Source organism: Gymnoscopelus braueri (genome assembly GCF_963280865.1).
Source record: "Gymnoscopelus braueri genome assembly, contig: SCAFFOLD_169, whole genome shotgun sequence".
Classification (NCBI taxonomy): domain Eukaryota; kingdom Metazoa; phylum Chordata; class Actinopteri; order Myctophiformes; family Myctophidae; genus Gymnoscopelus; species Gymnoscopelus braueri.
This window is the reverse complement of record NW_027660906.1, coordinates 126,006-145,509: the sequence shown is the minus strand read 5'-3', so window position 1 is coordinate 145,509 and position 19,504 is coordinate 126,006. Positions and strand designations below refer to the sequence as shown.

Here is a 19,504-nt window from a genome sequence, read left to right as displayed (position 1 = left end):
AGCCACCATTTGAGGCTCAGTCACACAGACATCTAGGAGATCACGTGAGCTCAAGATTTACCCCTCCATTCACTTCCTGGTTAACGTCTTTGGGAAAACGACTGTATCTCACCTCCTGTGTGTTACTATGCATTTTTGGTGAGACATGCTATTATCAACAGCCTATAACAAGCGAACGGGGAGTCACGATGAAATGATGTCATCAGGGATGACAAAAAATCATCCCGATGATTTTTGTGGCGTGACGGGGATGATTCCAGACATTTTAATAGATGGTAGAGTGAGAGAAACAGGGATGATTCCAGACATTTTAATGGATGGTAGAGTGAGAGAAACAGGGATGATTCCAGACATTTTAATAGATGGTAGAGTGAGACGGGGATGATTCCAGACATTTTAATAGATGGTAGAGTGAGACGGGGATGATTCCAGACATTTTAATAGATGGTAGAGTGAGACGGGGATGATTCCAGACATTTTAATAGATGGTAGAGTGAGAGAAACAGGGATGATTCCAGACATTTTAATGGATGGTAGAGTGAGAGAAACGGGGATGGTTCCAGACAGAGGAGAGGCTGAGATAATAATGTTTGATTTCCCATCTGAACTGACGCCGTGCTTCTGTGGGCAGGTGGGAAATCTAATCTGGGACTCGTCTGCTTTCTGAAACCCACAATCAGAGCCAAAGCGTGGAGAAGAAGCGTTCCGTTTCTTATTTTATGCACCACATACATGGAACAAACCTCCAGAAAAAAAATAACTGCAGCTCTGCTACCAACTCTCCGTTTGCCTCTGTCATTTAGTGTCATTTAGTGTCATTTAATGTCATGTAGTGTCATTTAGTGATGTTTTTTTATTCTTTTTTGATTCATGTATTCTCTTTATAAGTTTAACTGATTCTCATTTTCTATTCTTTTGAGTCTTCAAAACAAACGGTTTAACTGTATTCAAATGTCTTTAATGTGTTTATTGCTTTGTGTGAAGCACGCTGAACAGTAGGAGACTCAATTCTCCTCGCCGGTCATCAAAGTATTGGCTTTGGAATGCGACAAAAACGAAACATTCTGCATGAAGTCAAGGCTTCATGGAGTGTGTAGCCTAATTGATAGAAAAAAAAATACGTGTTTTTTTGGGGTGAACTACTCCTTTAATGTCTTACTGTACCACATGCTGTTTATATTTCTGACTAATAAAGTCATCTTTGCCAAAAATAGCCGATCTACAAGCTCACAACGCCAGGCGTTGTGAGCGAGCTTGTAGATCAGCTATTTTTGGCTAAAGTTCTCCTCAGAAAAGGGATGCTAGGGTTCAAAGTGGTTAATGTGAAGGAAAAAAAAAACATATGACACAAAGATTTGGCGGACCCCCTGTAGTAGCTCTGAGGACCCCCTAGGGGTCCCCGGACCCCCTGTTGAAGACCCCTGGCCTAAAAGGTTCGAGGAGCGTGTTTGCGGCACGAAAGGTTGCTGGTTCGATCCCCCAGACCGGCCTGAACCATTTGATGTGTTCTGTCTGTACAGTAAGCACACATTTGCTGTGCAGTAAGCACTAGCCTGATGATCAGCCTGAGGCTGTGTGGAGCTTCAGTCTGACATTGGCTGCAGTGTCGGCGATTACAAGGGGGAGGGGATTCGAATTTCCCTAAACCAATCACAAGAGATCAGTGGTGGAAAAAGTACTCAAATTCTTTACTTAAGTAAAAGTACCAATACTGCAATATAAAAATACTTTGTTACAAGTAAAAGTCCAGAATAATAAAAATACTTGAGTAAAAGTACAAAAGTATTGGCATCAAAATGTACTTAAAGTACCAAAAGTAAAAGTACTAAATATTTGAAAATAGCCGATCTACAAGCTCACAACGCGTCGCGATGCGACGCGTTGTGAGCTTGTAGATCTGCTATTTTCAAATAGCCTATGTATAAAATAGGGCTAAAGTGGTTGATGTATGTTTTATAATGTAATAATTTATATCTGAAAAGTAACTAGTAACTAAAGTTTTCAAATAATTGTAGTGGAGTAAAAGTACAATATTTGCCTCCGAGATGTAGTGGAGTAGAAGTAAAAGTATTGGAAATTGGAAATACTCAAGTAAAGTACAAATACCTCAGAATTGTACTTAAGTACAGTACTTAAGTAAATGTACTTAGTTACTTTCCACCACTGATCTGACGTCATCGCACAGCTTGTTTTAGCAGATATTCACTGATTCGGCTTGTCGTAAGACCCACCCCCACCTCCGACTCTCATTGGACGGTACTTTTTGCATGGAAGATATCCTATAGGCTCACATTTCAGCACCGGACCAAGAGGCGGGCCACTCAGAGAGTGGGCGGGGTCTATGGTCGATGGAACCAGGCTAAGTGCACTAGACTGTAAACATACCAACCTAGTTGAGTATCATCCACAAAGTTTAATAAGTAATACTATCTAAAGGGACTACACCATGAATTTTTACTTTTTCTTCTTTTTTGTGTTTTTTTGGTCTCCCCTACCTCTCTTCTATCCCCAAAAATACCCCAGTTTGAGCACTCTGTGCCCCATATCTGGGGTTTTATGTAAATTGTCTCAAAACTGACCAAACTGATTTGGTCCCGAAAGTGACGTCACTAGAGGTACAATCCCTCCCTTTTTCAGTTCCAACTTTTTTTTTTTTTTTTCTTTTCTTTTTTCTTTTTTTTCTTTTACTTTTTCCACACAGAACCAGGAGATAACATGCATACAAACTGGCTCAATAGCGCCACGTGGCAAATCAGGACAATGTGGTATTGCAGGTGAAAGTGCTTTATAAGCCAGAGAGAGGTTAGTTGGAATGAGTATATCTGAGGCTTGATTTAGGCTCAAACCTTTTGAAAAACGTTTGAGGGACATAAACAATATGATATTAGATATTAAATATATTTTTTTAAATTCATGGTGTAGATCCTTTAACACATTTATTTTTGACAACAGGAAATCTACAAGCTCGCGAAACATTCCGCATCCCGGCCGCCTTGCCGGCTTGTCGATCGACTGTTTCCGCCGCGCTACACGTACACACCACCGTGCGACGCAGTGTGAACACAGGGCTTAAGTGCTTAATGAGGTTAGTTTAGAATACAACACATCTTGGAAGTGAATTAGCATTTATTTGCGTCGATTAGAGCTGATTAGCGTTCAGCATTTTGTTGATAATAACAGAGGCCGGGGCACAGCGCAGCACGCAGCGCTGATTAGCTGCATCGTTTAGCGTAATGCGAGCTGACAGCAGAACCCTGGATGGAGTGAACTGGGAGGGACGGGGAGGGACAGGGAGGGCACACGGTGGTCCTTGTGACCTCCGGTGTGGTCTGGGATGTTTCTATATCAGGGGAAAAAGTGGGGATATATCTTGCCTGCCTGCCTCTATTGCCCTGTATAACCAGCTAATGAGACATCTTTATATTTAATCAATAGCTAAAAGCAATCCGTTGTTTTCCATCTTGTGACTAAATCTATTTTAAATGTAGGCATTTAGGCAGACGCTCTTTATCCGGAGTGACTTTGTAGTATATTTAATAACATAACATCCACATTTGTTAGCATTATTTAACTTCACAAGTCTACAAGTAGCCTACAGTCAGACACAAGAGTGGATTCAAGAGGTGACTGTTGGTCTGGGCCGGGTGGGGTACATACACTTAGCTTTGCCTTTTGTTGTTTACCTGGGTTCTATGCATGTGTCTCCCTTCCCCCTTTCCTGCTTCATACAGGTGCAAATTGAATCAGGGAACTCAGAGGGTGATCTATTGTTTGTCTGCGTGGGGTCTAACTTTTGGAGGCTGACCCCCACCCACCTATTCAGTGCTATATAGACTGTGCCAAAGTGTGGCTATCTCTGTGTGTGACTCAGCAGCCGGCAGGCTGTTGTGTGGTGTGGTGGGGACCTCAGGGTCCCCATAGGAAGCTGTTTGTACTTATGCAATAAATCGGATGCAAAGATACCTCACTGACTAGTGATGACTCCATTCATTCTACAACCATTCATTCTCATCTCTGGAACAACAAACTTATCTACAATATGGCGTTGTTGGCAACTCAATAGAGCCTTTAAGGCAGTGGAAGAATATATGGGTTGTCTGCAGTGGGAAATATACCTCAACTTACAATAGACTGTCTGTCTGTCTGTCTGTCTCTTAGAGTTCTCAATGGGCCCGAACATTTATTGTAGGCCCAAGATAGCCAGGGAAAACAATGATTGCCAGTAGGCTGCGCCAGTGGCTAAAATTATAGCAGAGAGTGAGTGTGAGAGAACGGATTTATTAGTTGCCGGAATGGCAACTTCACATGTCCAATAGAAATGTTAATACAAAACATGCAAAGTTCTGAAGTTAAATCCTCACCTTCACACCTTACTCTGCCTCTCTCTACTCTCTCCTCTCCCCCTGAAAGACATTTGAGCCGCTGTGTCTGACAGGCAGCGAGTCTAGCTTACACGCCCCCCCCCCCCCCCCTCCATTGCATCATCCTCCGCCTACTGTCTGATTCTAAAACGTGTCAGATGGTGATGCATTGTAGGCGTCAGTGGGCTTGTAGATTGAACGGCTATTTGATGCGCGTAGCAACAACCTCTCACTCACTTCTCTGCTGCCTGACTGTCTGAGGCTGAGCCTCCCTCCACTGCAGTCACAGAGTAAAAGTGAAACGCCAGTCAGCGCTGCCTGCATGATAAATATATACACAAACAGACAGAACAGAATTATATGTTGTATTATTATTACAAAAATAATAATAATACAAATTTTTCTTCTTTTCATGGAGCCCGAGGCCCGGCTCGTCCTTACTAATTGGCATACATTTTCGTCCCGGCCCGAAAAAGTGGGGTCAGGGCAGAAATTTGAGAACTCTACTATCCATCTATAGGCAAATGGCCCACCACTACACATGACATACTATGTTCTTTTATAGGAAGAAACCTGCATGGACGTCTTTCCCCTCGGATGTGGTGTGTCTGCTCTCCTGGTTCTATTCTAATGTTTTATTAGTAATGCTTCTCCTAAACTAAACCCTCCGTCTGGCTCTGAGCTCCATCTGTCTCTACAGCCTGTCTCTACAGCCTGTCTCTACAGCCTGTCTCTCTACAGCCTGTCTCTACAGCCTGTCTCTACAGTCTGTCTCTACAGCCTGTCTCTCTACAGCCTGTCTCTACAGTCTGTCTCTAAACAGCCTGTCTCTACAGCCTGTCTCTACAGCCTGTCTCTACAGCCTGTCTCTACAGCCTGTCTCTACAGCCTGTCTCTACAGTCTGTCTCTAAACAGCCTGTCTCTACAGCCTGTCTCTACAGCCTGTCTCTACAGCCTGTCTCTACAGTCTGTCTCTACAGCCTGTCTCTACAGTCTGTCTCTACAGCCTGTCTCTACAGTCTGTCTCTACAGTCTGTCTCTACAGCCTGTCTCTACAGCCTGTCTCTACAGCCTGTCTCTACAGTCTGTCTCTACAGCCTGTCTCTACAGCCTGTCTCTACAGTCTGTCTCTACAGCCTGCTGTTTGTCAGCCGCGCTGAGCTGATCTCCAACCGCTAGAAAAAAACACATCCTCTACAGCAAGGGGTCTTCAACAGGGGGTCCAGGACCCCTAGGGGGTCCTCAGAGTTACGACGGGGGGTCCGTCAAATGTTTGTTTTTGTTTTGTTTTACATTAACACATTGAGTGCCAGGGTTTTTAACCATTTTTGAACCTTTTTCAAGTAGTCACAAAATTCCTCGTTTGGATTATGAAAAACGGTCCGGACCGTTTTTGGCACTCAATGTGTTAACCACTTGAACCCTAGAATCCCTATTCTGAGGGGAACATTAGCCAAAAAATAGCAGATCTACAAGCTCACAACGCCTCGCGCTGTAGATCTGCTATTTTTTGACAAAGAGATAAAGGTGTAGAGGGAAAAAAGAGCAGACCAAGTAAAAAATACTATATATATATTAAATATGTAGAGGGGGTCCCTGCTTCATCTCTCTCTCAGCTAGGGGGTCCTTGAAAAACGTTCGAGGCCCCTGATCTACAGGAATGCAATCTGGGAACCCAGAGCCAGTGAGAATGAAAAACAGCGCCCTCTGCTGTTTGTACTATCTCTCACTGGCTCTGGGACAATGGCGACGTAGCACCAGTGCGCAAAGGAAACCAGGGTTTTGGTCTGCCTTCAGCTTTCACTTCCGGTGGTGCCACTATGTTTTCATTCCCACTAACAATATTTCTACAGGGAACACTAACACCACTTCTCCCAGAGAACATGGATGGTTTTGGTTATAAGCCCACTTGTTTCTATGATGAAAGAGTAAGTTAAAATGTGAATATCTTTCCGTGGTTTTGTCTGCTCCGCGGACGCTATTGTTAAATTAGTTTCGGTTGGTTTCGAGGGGGAAAGATCGACGGACACGTGAATCCCGCCCACTACATTTGATTGGGTAAAGCGCGGCCTGCTTCCTGATCTGAAGGCACGCCCACTTGTAGCCCAGTGTGTACATGTTATGACGAACCTTCACGACAGATTCCAACGCAGAGCAGAATCTGTTCTTGAGAGATTAACAGGAATGTGACACACACACACACACACACACACACACACACACACACACACACACACACACACACACACACACACACACACACACACACACACACACACACACACACACACACACACACACACACACACACACACAGCTGAGGTTTGTTGTGATGATGTAAGTCGGGTACAGAGCTGTCATCGTTTCAGTTTGGTGGCAGAGCGCTTCCTCTGATGTGATATTTGCCTCTGAGATGTAGTGGAGTAGACGTGTGAAGTACTGACAAATTAGACATCCTCAAGTACAGTACAAGTCCCTCACACTTGTACTTAAGTACAGTACTTGATTACATGTACTTAAGTACCTCACACTTGTACTTAAGTACAGTACTTGATTAGATGTATTTAAGTACCTCACACTTGTACATAAGTACAGTACTTGATTACATGTACTTAGTTTTCTTCTCTACGCACATTCCAGTGTTCCAGGACATTTGTTTTCCAGGAAGTGCAGATTGAGCAGTACTGCAGCTAATCGCAACTCATCTGGGACTTGTAGTTCAACTGGGACTTTGTAGTCAATTAAACACACAGTCCCATGTCACCGCTCCATCCTCTCCCTGTTTCCATGGAGACCTGGATATTAATCACTGCATTAATTATTATGGGATTTGTTTTTGCCTTGAGGGAGCTGAGGGGATATTAGAGCTTATTGAGAGAGAGAGAGAGAGAGAGAGAGAGAGAGAGAGAGAGAGAGAGAGAGAGAGAGAGAGAGAGAGAGAGAGAGAGAGAGAGAGAGAGAGAGAGAGAGAGAGAGTGTGTGTGTGTGTGTGTGTGTGTGTGTGTGTGTGTGTGTGTGTGTGTGTGTGTGTGTGTGTGTGTGTGTGTGTGTGTGTGTGTGTGTGACACACGGCAGAGTACAGTGGTGTCAGATTTCATTTACTGGCGTGCGAGAGAGAGAGAGAGAGAGAAAATAACTCCATTGCCATCTCAACCGCCACTTGTGTGTCCAACATTGTCTCCATCATGCAGTCTGTGATTGGAATTAAAAATGTACTTGAGTAAAAGTACAAAAGTATTGGTATCAAAATGTACTTAAAATATCCAAAGTAAGAGTAGTCATTATGCAGAATGTCCCACGTTTTCAAATGTGTAAAATTCATAAAGAATCCTTTCAAAATAGCAGATAGCGAAAATAGCCGCCACCCCTGGACCCCAGACCTCTCTGTGACGTCCTTGTGTCGTGTCTCCAATGTGCTTATCACCTGCACACACACAGAGTGTGTGTGTGTGTGTGTGTGTGTGTGTGTGTGTGTGTGTGTGTGTGTGTGTGTGTGTGTGTGTGTGTGTTACATAACAGCAAAAAGCCTGAGTTATGTTTAGTTGTGTGCCGGAGAGTTATTTGCGGTGCGTGATAGCGCGCCGCAAATAACAACAGTTTTTGCGAAGATTAGAAGTAGCAGCTCTTCATCCATCTCAAAACATTCTAGATGTCGTATCGTATGAAACCAACGCGTGGACTCTATATATAGGTTGCTTACGTGAGACGCGGTGCTTATAATCCTCCGTCTTGTCTTTGCTGCCCTCTAGCTGTGTGGAGGGGAGGCGCTGAAACATACAGGCTGGGTTTGGTGCTCCTTTCATTCTGATAATAATCTTACACAACTAAATGATCCATAAGATATATAAGATGTATAAGATGTATAAGATGTATAAGATGTATAAGATGTATAAGATGTATAAGATATAAAATATATACAATATATATGATCCATAAGGGCTTAAGGCACATAGAAGAGCTAGGATTCATCTAGAATCGCATTAAAACTAGATTGAGTGATACAGTAGGAGGCCAGTGACTTTGACCAGTTTCTCTTTCAAAACCTTTGCATCATGCATGTCACACAGACAGAATGTGACACACAACACCAATGGTTTTGATCGTGTGGATTGTGGATAAATGGTTTGGTCAAGTTAAAATGGTGGATTTGTGGATAGGACTCTATATGAACAAACTTGTTTTATCAACAAAACCAATGGCATTCTGTTTGTGTGACATACATGATGCAAAAGTTTTGAAAGTGAAACTGGTCAAAGTCACTGTACACCTACTGTACACCTACTGTACACCTACTGTACACCGGAATTATTACGTTAAAAAAGGAAACCTCGGGAGAAAACGGGTGAATTTGAAAAGCCATTAACCACATGAACCCTGGGGTCTGTGCTGAGGGAAAAGATGATAAGAGATCTGGTGTAGAGAGAAACAAGGGACGGTCTAATACAACCAAGCATTAAGGGTTTAAGTGGTTAAGGACTTCATGCATTAAACAATTTATAGGCAACTTTATAAACAAACAGGAAGCCTGCTATTTGATTGAATGACAGACAACGATCTTAAATTGGATGACAAACAGCAAGCCTGCTATTTGATTGGATGACGGACAACAAGCCTGCTCTTTCATTGGATGACGGACAACAAGCCTGCTCTTTGATTGGATGAGGGACAACAAGCCTGCTCTTTGATTGGATGACGGACAACAAGCCTGCTCTTTGATTGGATGAGGGGACAAGAAGCCTGCTCTTTGATTGGATGTTGGGACAAGAAGCCTGCTCTTTGATTGGATGACGGACAAGAAGCCTGATCTTTGATTGGATGATGGGACAATAAGCCTGCTCTTTGATTGGATGACGGACAAGAAGCCTGATCTTTGACTGAACAGCAAAGACGTCCAGCCCTTCTATTGGCTGGTGAGGAGCGTGGCAAGACGTGATGGCACCACATGAGTCCTAATTCTCCAACCGTGTACCGAGGTACGCCAATGACATGATCACTGTGGGGGATCTTGAACCGAACAAAGGGAGGAGGGGAGGAGAAACAGGGAACAGTAAAATGAGTAGAACTTGGAGAATGTTCTGACCAAAACCAAAGCCGGTTTTCAGACCATGGGACAAACTGTGTCTATAATATGGAGGCTAATGACCAATGTATGAACCACTGTATGACAGACAGCGTTGTGGACCGAAGACACCGATCTGTGAGCTCACAACACGGCCACCTTGTGTTGTGAGCTCATAGAGCGGATATTATGGGTACACATTGACAGCCGTGTGTCCATCAGTGTGGAGTTTTTTTTTTTCGAGTTGACAAAAATATTTCAACCGTGGGCGTCCAGACGTGAACATGCAGAACGTTCTGCTCAGCGCCCGTTTCCAGCAGAGCATTACAACTGGAAAACAATTCAAAACATACTCAGGAAAATAAATGCTCAGGAAAAAAAGACATCAACAAAATGCATCTGTGGACACAGCCCCTTAAAAGTGGATCTGGAGGCTGCTGTACACACACGGCTGAACATGAAGACATGACGCAACACAGAGCGCAGTAGAGTAACGGTACGGTGAGACAGAGAACACACGTCTGAAGCGGACAGACAATGGAGCAGCCAGTCAGAGTCTCTTTGAAAGCAGAGACACACTGAACAACCACACGCCTGCATGGGCAGAGGAGACAGGAAGCAAACACATCAATGCCAGCACACTCACACACAAACACACGCACGCACACACGCACACACACACACACACACACACACAGACCCACGTACATACACACAAATGCAAGCATGTACACATACAGTATGACACACTGCATGAGCTTACCCTGATGAGACATTATAGCTGTTACGCTACGACAATTACTATATACTAGAAACCCCTCAATCTAAAGGTCTTTACCCACCAGAGGCGTACGGAATGAACCATACGGAAATAACAATTGTGTCGCTTGGTCAGTATTTGTGTTAATTTTGTTTTTTTTGTTGAGTGAATTCATCGCACAAAAGTATTATGCCCCCGGTGTTTGAAGACCTTTAATAATGTCTAAAACCAAAACGATAAGTTAAACATAAACCTTAAACAATACCATAAAATATTTCAACTAAAAGTATACCTTAATTCGACATGATACTTTATAAACTGTATCTTACACGGTAGCTGCATATTTCCGTCGCCCCCATTCAAAGACACATTTTAAATGGGATTCAGTGAGCATGTTTCTTCATCGATTTACTTGGTCAAGCATTGAATAGAAGTCACACAAGAAACTGCTCAAGCAATTAAAAGGACAACTTGGCATATTTTCAACCTGACTTTAACACCTCTGTATGTTCCTGGCATTTTGTGTGACGTTAACATTTTGCAACGTCAACATTTTGCTTGCCACACTATGTTATTGATCTCCTCAAATCAGAACAATGGGTTTTAGGATGGACATCAGCCAGGTTTTCCTTTTAGTAGCCAGTGGAGCAGACATGAACCTTATGAACATTAACCTTATGAACATGAACCTTATGAACATCATAATCCTGCTTCAGGTCTTTTAGTAGCCAGTGGAGCAGACATGAACCTTATGAACATCATGATCCTGTTTCAGGTGTTGACTGCCAGCAACGATCCCATTCAAAGCCAATACGGAGAGTCGCCATGGCAATGACATGGAGTTGGACACAACTTCACACGTCCTGCATCTTTTACCAACAATAGGAAGACTTATACAGACTACATACTTATATAAACACATTACTAGAGATACGTGTATAAATACTAGAGAGACGTAATGACTGGAACAACTTATTCAGAGACTAAAGACTTATTCAGAGACTAAATACTTATTCAGAGACTAAAGACTTATTCAGAGACTAAAGACTTATTCATAGACTAAATACTTATTCAAAGACTAAAGACTTATTCAGAGACTAAAGACTTATTCAGAGACTAAAGACTTATTCAGAGACTAAAGACTTATTCAGAGACTAAAGACTTATTCAGAGAGTAAAGACTTATTCAGAGACTAAAGACTTATTCAAAGACTAAAGACTTATTCAGAGACTAGAAATACTTATGCAAAGACTAAAGACTTATTATTCAAAGACTAAAACAACTTATTGAAAGACCAAAGACTTATTCAAACACTACAAAGACTTATTCAAACACTAGACATACTTATTCAAACACTACAAAGACTTATTCAAACACTAGAAATACTTATTCAAACACTAAAGACTTATTATTCAAAGACTAGAACAACTTATTGAAAGACTAAAGACTTATTAAAGGCTAGAAAGTCTTATTCAGAGACTAAAGACTTATTCAAAGACTAGAGATACTTATTCAGAGACTGGAGACTTATTTAAAGACTAGAGATACTTATAAGACTTATTCAGATACTTCAATAACGAATTCAAAGGCTAAAAATAATAATCTATGGTGGTCCTCAACCAGTCTCGCACTTGGACCTACATCTTGCACTGATAGGTCAAATTAATTATATAAAATAGAAACATCATCTTTTGTTTTTGTTTTTATCTTTCTTTTTGATCCCATCAATTTCTGGGTCGCAATCCACGGGTTGAGAAACACACTTTTATGAAAATACTAAAACGTGCGTGTATGCATGCATGTGTGCATTTCCGGCGTGTCTCTCACCGTGGTGAGATGTCACAGCCCTGCTGCATGAAGGCGCCCAGGGAGAACCAGAGGGAGTTGAAGATGCCGAACTCGTTGGGGGGCTGGTCGCTGGGCGGACCGTCGGTGCCCTCCTCGGGCTCCTCGGTGTGCCACTCGTACGGGCTGAAGCGGCTGACCAGGAAGAGCACCACGCTCACCCCGATGTAGGCGAACACGATGCACATCCAGATCTCGTAGGCCAGCGGGTCCAGGAAGGAGAAGACGCCCGGCTTGGACTTCTGGGGCTTCTTGATCATGATGGAGATGCCGAGCGACATGAAGGGCTTGGAGAAGTCGATCACCTCCTCCCGGACCAGCGTGATTGTCAGCGGGGCCACAGCGATTTCCGCTTTCTGGAAAGAGAAACGATGATCAATTTTTGGTTTGGTTTAGTTTATTTGAAATGCAAAGAAAACACAGGGATGGAACTGGGAACCTTTCCGGTTCCCAAACGGCCGCTCTACCTCCTGAGCCACTGCCCTTTGTCAGGGTCTAGTCTCGTGTTTCCACACTATGTTTTACTTTGATTTCAGTCTGCTTTAAGACAGCCATGCAGTCACTCTCCTCTCCTCTCCTCTCCTCTCCTCTCCCCTCCCCTCCCCTCCTCTCCCCTCCTCTCCTCTCCCCCCTCCTCTGGTCTCCCCCTCTCCTCTCTCCCCCCTCCCCTTTCCCTGTTTCATCTCTGTATTGCTTTCCTCTTCACTGAACACATCTCAGAGTGATTGAGTTTGTACAGAAAAGGGGGGGAAAAAAGAAAAGCAAGGTGTGGGGGGAGGGGAGAAGAGGGGAGGGGAGGTGAGAAGAGGGGAGGGGAGGGGGGGGGCAAACCTCTCTCTCTCTCTCTCTATACCCAGGAGAGATCTAAACCTGATTTACACATCACTTTTTACCACGCCGCTGCGTCGCCAAAAATAGCCGACCCACAAGGTCACGACGCGTCGCGGACATGACGCGTCGTGAGCTTGTATGTCGGCTATTTTGGGGGCCCTACCACACCTTGGTACGACATAAATCAGGCTTTTTTTTTCCCACTGCGAACTCCCCCGAGGAATCACAGAGAAGAGGATAATAAATGCAGCGAAAGAGAAATATGCTTACGACACGAGAAACGCAGAAATAAGACATTCTTGCAGAGAGAGACAGAAAAGTGCAAACACACACTGCCCCCCCACCCCCCCACCCCCCCAGGGCAGAAATCCCCCCCAAAACCAGATTAGAGTTTAGTGGCTTAAGAAGCTGAACACACTTCCCTATCCGACCTTGTCTGGGGGCCGTTATGTTACGTACGCCGGGGGGGGGGGGGGGGTGAGCGACGAGGGCGATAATCTGCGGAAAGAAATTAAACTTTCATTATGGCCGACACTTCGGGAAGAGAGGGAAGGGGGTAAAGGAAAAAAAAAGAGAAAGAAAATGAGGAGATTTAAGCTTCTTTCGTCCTCAGCGAAAAATGTACTAAGTTGACAGCAGTGTCAGTGCTTTCAATGTGTGTTGAGAATGTGTGTGTGTGTGTGTGTGTGTGTGTGTGTGTGTGTGTGTGTGTGTGTGTGTGTGTGTGTGTGTGTGTGTGTGTGTGTGGTTTTTCCCTCGACAGAATGCTGTGAGGCGATGAATGGCCACTAAGCGACGGTCTTAGAGGTGGAAAAGCGCTGACGGCCAGCACTCTCCACGGCTCTCGCTTTTCTGTGCCTTCCATTGAGGCCGAGGAAGAAAAGCCTGTATGCTCCCTTAAGCCCCGTAACATATTGTGTTACCGCTTCAAAAGGAAGACCTTCAACCCGTTTCCAACCTTGCATTCATCATCGTTTGTCCCCCTCGCTAATGCTCATTATAAGACGGGGCACCCTTTCTGTCCAACTCACTCACTGTGTCTTCAGAGCAGGGCTGTGGACAGGTTCAGATACCAGTGACATCATCGGTAGGCAGGTTTGGTCATTTCAAACGACGTATCCACAGGCTTCTATTTCAGCGTGCTAACTCTTCCAGGAAGAGAGAGGTTGTAGTTTCTATTAGCTTTGAATCCCCGTCGATGGGGCTAGCCAGAGATAGCCTGTAGATCGGCTATTTCTGACTAACGTTCCCCGCAGAATATGGATGCTGGGGTTCAAACGGTTAATATATAAATATACTCCATACTCTCTTACCCCGTAAACCAGCTCCCCAACCAACCATACCCTGTACACCATCTTCACCCCGTACACCATCTTCACCCTGTACACCATCTTCACCTTCACCCCGTACACCATCTTCACCCCGTACACCATCTTCACCCCGTACACCATCTTCACCCCGTACACCATCTTCACCCCGTACACCATCTTCACCTTCACCCCGTACCATCCTTAACCCATACACCATCCTTAACCAGTACACCATCCTTACCCTGTACACCATCCTTACCCTGTACACCATCCTTACCCTGTACACCATCCTTACCCCTGTACACCATCCTTACCCTGTACACCATCCTTACCCTGTACACCATCCTTACCCTGTACACCATCCTTACCCTGTACACCATCCTTACCCTGTACACCAGGTGCCAGTTTCATCACCTCACACTAAGTTCAAACTTAGCCTAGTTATAGCTTAACCTATTCAATCCGGGGACGCATCTCTGTCATTTTAGATTTCTTTGGCTATTCAAAAATAGCAGATATACAAGCTCATAGTGCGGCACTCGGTGCCGCACTATGAGCTTGTATATCTGGTATTTTTGAATACACAAATTAAGCCATAACTAGGCTAAGTTTGAACTTAGTGTGAGGTGATGCAACTGGCTCCCCAACCATCACCAGCTCCATCAACCATCCCGTACACCCAACCCCATCTCACCACAACACGCTGAAATAACACGGATTGACAATTCCGTAAATAGACGACTAGAAAAAACCCAAACGCCGTGCATAGGAGACCCCGAATCCCCTCCATTGACTTTGTAAAGTTTTGGACCATGACGGAGGCGCGCAGTCGCTTGGGCCGACTCAGCGCCGTCCGAGCTGTGTACCGATAGGCACAGAATGGTACATCATGTTGTGGGGACAGCTCTGCTTCCGGGTTGCAATCCTGTGTGTTATTTCACCGTAGGATTCGGGTCTCCTATGCACGGCTTTTGCGGCTTTTTTTGGGGTCTATTTACGGAATTGTCAATCTGTGTTATTTCACCATGTTGTGTGAGATCAGACTGGTACACCAGCTCCCCAACCAATCTTACCCCGTACACCATTCTTACCCCGTACACCATTCTTACCCCGTACACCATTCTTACCCCGTACACCAGCCTTACCCCGTACACCATCCTTACCCCGTACACCATCCTTACCCCGTACACCATTCTTACCCCGTACACCATTCTTACCCCCTACACCATCCTTACCCCGTACACCATTCTTACCCCCTACACCATTCTTACCCCCTACACCATTCTTACCCCCTACACCATCCTTACCCCGTACACCATTCTTACCCCGTACACCATTCTTACCCCCTACACCATTCTTACCCCCTACACCATTCTTACCCCCTACACCATTCTTACCCCCTACACCATCCTTACCCCGTACACCATTCTTACCCCGTACACCATTCTTACCCCGTACACCATTCTTACCCCCTACACCATTCTTACCCCCTACACCATTCTTACCCCCTACACCATCCTTACCCCGTACACCATTCTTACCCCGTACACCATTCTTACCCCCTACACCATTCTTACCCCATACACCATTCTTACCCTGTACACCATCCTTACCCCGTACACCATCCTTACCCCGTACACCATTCTTACCCTGTACACCATTCTTACCCCCTACACCATCCTTACCCCGTACACCATTCTTACCCCGTACACCATTCTTACCCCCTACACCATTCTTACCCCATACACCATTCTTACCCTGTACACCATCCTTACCCCGTACACCATCCTTACCCCGTACACCATTCTTACCCTGTACACCATTCTTACCCCATACACCATTCTTACCCTGTACACCATCCTTACCCCGTACACCATCCTTACCCCGTACACCATTCTTACCCTGTACACCATTCTTACCCCGTACACCATTCTTACCCTGTACACCATTCTTACCCCGTACACCATTCTTACCCTGTACACCATTCTTACCCCGTACACCCTTCTTACCCCGTACACCAGCTCCCCGACCATCCCGTTCCAGATCTTGGTCTCTGGGTCTCTGGCTCCGTACTTCCCGTCCGGTACGATGGAGATCTTGTAGCGGATGCCGATGTGTTTGGCGATCTCGGAGGCCAGGTCCACGCAGTACCCCTCGTACTGGTCGTTACCCTCGTACAGCTCCCAGTTCTTCTTCAGCATGACGTAGGGACCCTCCTACAGACACAGTGGTGGGACATTTTACATGAGTACCGAACAGAGCCTTAATTAGTATAATTGGTAAAGACCTGTGAAGCAAGTAAGGAAGAGGCCCGATTTCTTTCCATTATGGCTGCTGTGCATTAGAGCCTATATATGGGCGATGCAGGGCGGGGCTAACAGGAGCTGTTCCCCTGCAGGCTAGCGGCGGCGGCGGCTAGGTAATCAATCACTTGGATCTGAGGGAATGCTTAAACACAGTTTTTCAATTAGGAATTCTGCCGGGGATTTCTACGCATTCATATCTCCCAACAAATTACTTTTGGTCACGGAAAGGAAGCATGCGTGTGTGTGTGTGTGTGTGTGTGTGTGTGTGTGTGTGTGTGTGTGTGTGTGTGTGTGTGTGTGTGTGTGTGTGTGTGTATACAGAGACGTACGGGGGAGACATTCATCGTGGAAACTCCGCCTCCAGGCGAGAGCCATGCAGGTACATCGTTTGTCGTTGCGCGGAGGAAAAAAAACTTGTATCTCCATAGTGTCGACTTTTAACATTTGACATGTTTTTGTTTGTTTTTCAACTAGATGGCGCTGTTCCCCAACCTATGATCCACCATTTCAGGCTCAGTCACACAGAGATCTAGGAGATCACGTGATCACAAGATTAACTCCTCCGTTCACTTCCTGGTTAGAGTATTTGGGAAAACGACTGTATCTCACCTCCTGTGTGTTACTATGCATCTTTGACGAGACATGCTACACTCAGTGAATAGCAGCCATCAGGGGATCGATCATCATACTGGAGATAAATATTCTGTGACGAGTTGAAAAGGTAAGGAAAACGAGAAATCGCTGGACGTGGGTGATTTAACTGTTTTACTTTACCCTAACCCTCCTATGTGTTACTATGCATTTTTGACGAGACATGCTATTTTCAACGGCATATCAGTGGTGGAAAAACTACTCAAATTGTTGACTTAAGTAAAAGTACCAATACTGCAATACAGAAATACTCCATTACAAGAAAAAGTCCACAATTCAAAATTTACTTGAGTAAAAGTACAAAAGTGTTGGCATCAAAATGTACTTAAAGTACCAAAAGTAAAAGTACTAAAATATTTGAAAATAGCAGATCTACAAGCTCACAACGTGTTGCGATGCGTTGTGTGCTTGTCAGGGCCATTGAACACCCTTTACGTCTGTGTGTTGATAAAATAAATATTGAACCGATGAAAAGCATTCAAAAGCGCTTCTGACAAAACCAGCTAACTCCATTGGATCCTCAAACCTTCTGCTAAACCAGCTAAGCCCAGCAAAGGAGGGTGGAGTTAGCTGGTTTTGCTGACTCCAGGCTCCACCCCCTTTTGACCTCCAACCTCATTGTGAGCTTGGAGGTCCATTCAGCTGTTCTTATCAATGATGAACAAAACCTCCTAACTCCACTTTATGTTTTATTTTAGTCATTTCCTGAAAAATGAACATGTTGGAGTTAGCTGGTTTCTGCCGGACAGCAGAGAAATATTAAACCAATGAAACGTATTAGCTTGTAACGGACATTATAACCGCATTGGATCCATTGGAACACAGGCTCTTTTCTTTATTTTTGGACATACAAGGTTTGAACGTGACAGCAGACGTACAGTAAATGAAGAAAAGCACACCGTGTGGATGTCTGGCTCAGCCGGCTGCTCTATTAATACACCATGTCACCACAGAGCAGAAACACAAGCACAACATTTATCAAGACCAGATGAACAAAGACACGTTTTAGCACATTTGAACAAAGACACGTTTTAGCAGCAAAGCCCTTTCAGATAAAACACTACTAACGCTAAATGAATTGTTGGTGTAAAATATTAACACTCTGGATTTGGCTATTGAGTGGTGTTTAATACATTAGAGAAAAATGAATAAAAAAATATATATGTATTTATGACAATGATTACTAAGGTAATACAACCATGTTTACAGTCTGGGCAAATCCCCATTGTAATCAATGGAGTGGTAATTGTTCTGCATCCATCAGGGGGGGGTTCCATTAGTACACTCTCTGAGTTACAGACCTGTAAGGGTCCATTTGGTTCCATGTGTACACTCTCAGAGTTACAGACCTGTAAGGGTCCATTTGGTTCCATTTGTACACGCTCAGAGTTACAGACCCGTAAGGGTCCATCTGGTTCCATATGTACACGCTCAGAGTTACAGACCCGTAAGGGTCCATTTGGTTCCTAACTATCAATAATCTAGCTGGGGACCCATTGGACCCCACTTTGAGAACCACAGCGCTACAGTGATGTCCAGTGCAGGACTTCATGACTCAATGACAGATTCAGAATCAAACTTTATTGTCACATATCACATTAGTAATATGGGTGAAATGCTTAACTGTGCTTTAGGCCCATTAATGCAGTTAAAAGATGCATAGAGAATAGAAGTACAGTGAAGTGCATGTAATAACAAGTAACGAGTGTGCATGATCGTTTAAGATCTGTAAAGGAGAGTCCTATTAAAACATAAAACATCGATCAGTCTGTGCATTAAAACACAGATGAGTTCTAGTGCACAGTGGCCACCGTTGTTGTTTTAGTCGACTGGAACTATGACGGAAAATGTTCGTCGTCATCCTTCTTTCACTGACGAAAACGAAATAAAAACGAAATAAAAACTAAGCTACGATGACTAAAACTAAGACTAAATATTATTGACAATTTAGTCAACAAATAAAACTAGACTACAATCAAAAGACTATGACTAAAACTGAATACAAATGTGCTGTCAAAATGAACACTAGTGGCCACAGGCTTAGCACATTTTCAGCAGAATGATTGCTGCTGGATAAAAAAACGTCCAAGAGTCTGGTGTATATCGTGTATCGTTTGCCTGGCCTTGGGTTCCGCAGCGGCTCTAACAGACCAATGGCTGGGCTGGAAAATGACAGTGTTTTGACAGAGAAAATAAGGGAGACACAGTTTTCCCCAAACATCCATATCTCATTTCGGACTGAAACTGCATGACATTTACAGCTGATGGAAGAAGTGCGTGAGAGGCAATGTGATTTTGGAGAGAACCTTTCCAACACAATCTCACTCCCAGGTCATCATGTCATATTGACGTTGGGCGACAACCCTTCATGTCCCAGTGT

At 44.2% G+C, this 19,504-nt stretch overlaps 1 protein-coding gene across 1 annotated transcript in view; it reads right to left on the bottom strand.

The window, feature by feature from the left end:
* Positions 1–12,004: 12,004 nt before the first annotated feature.
* The window catches only part of LOC308081069 (glutamate receptor 4-like), a gene marked incomplete at both ends in the record, with an annotated part of 96,032 nt that continues 88,532 nt past the window's right edge, over positions 12,005–19,504 (bottom strand). Inside the window, 2 exons of the mRNA XM_080457469.1 lie at positions 12,005–12,382; positions 16,177–16,383. Coding sequence (XP_080313595.1) covers positions 12,005–12,382; positions 16,177–16,383 — 585 coding nt within the window. The remainder of the gene's footprint in view (positions 12,383–16,176; positions 16,384–19,504) is intronic.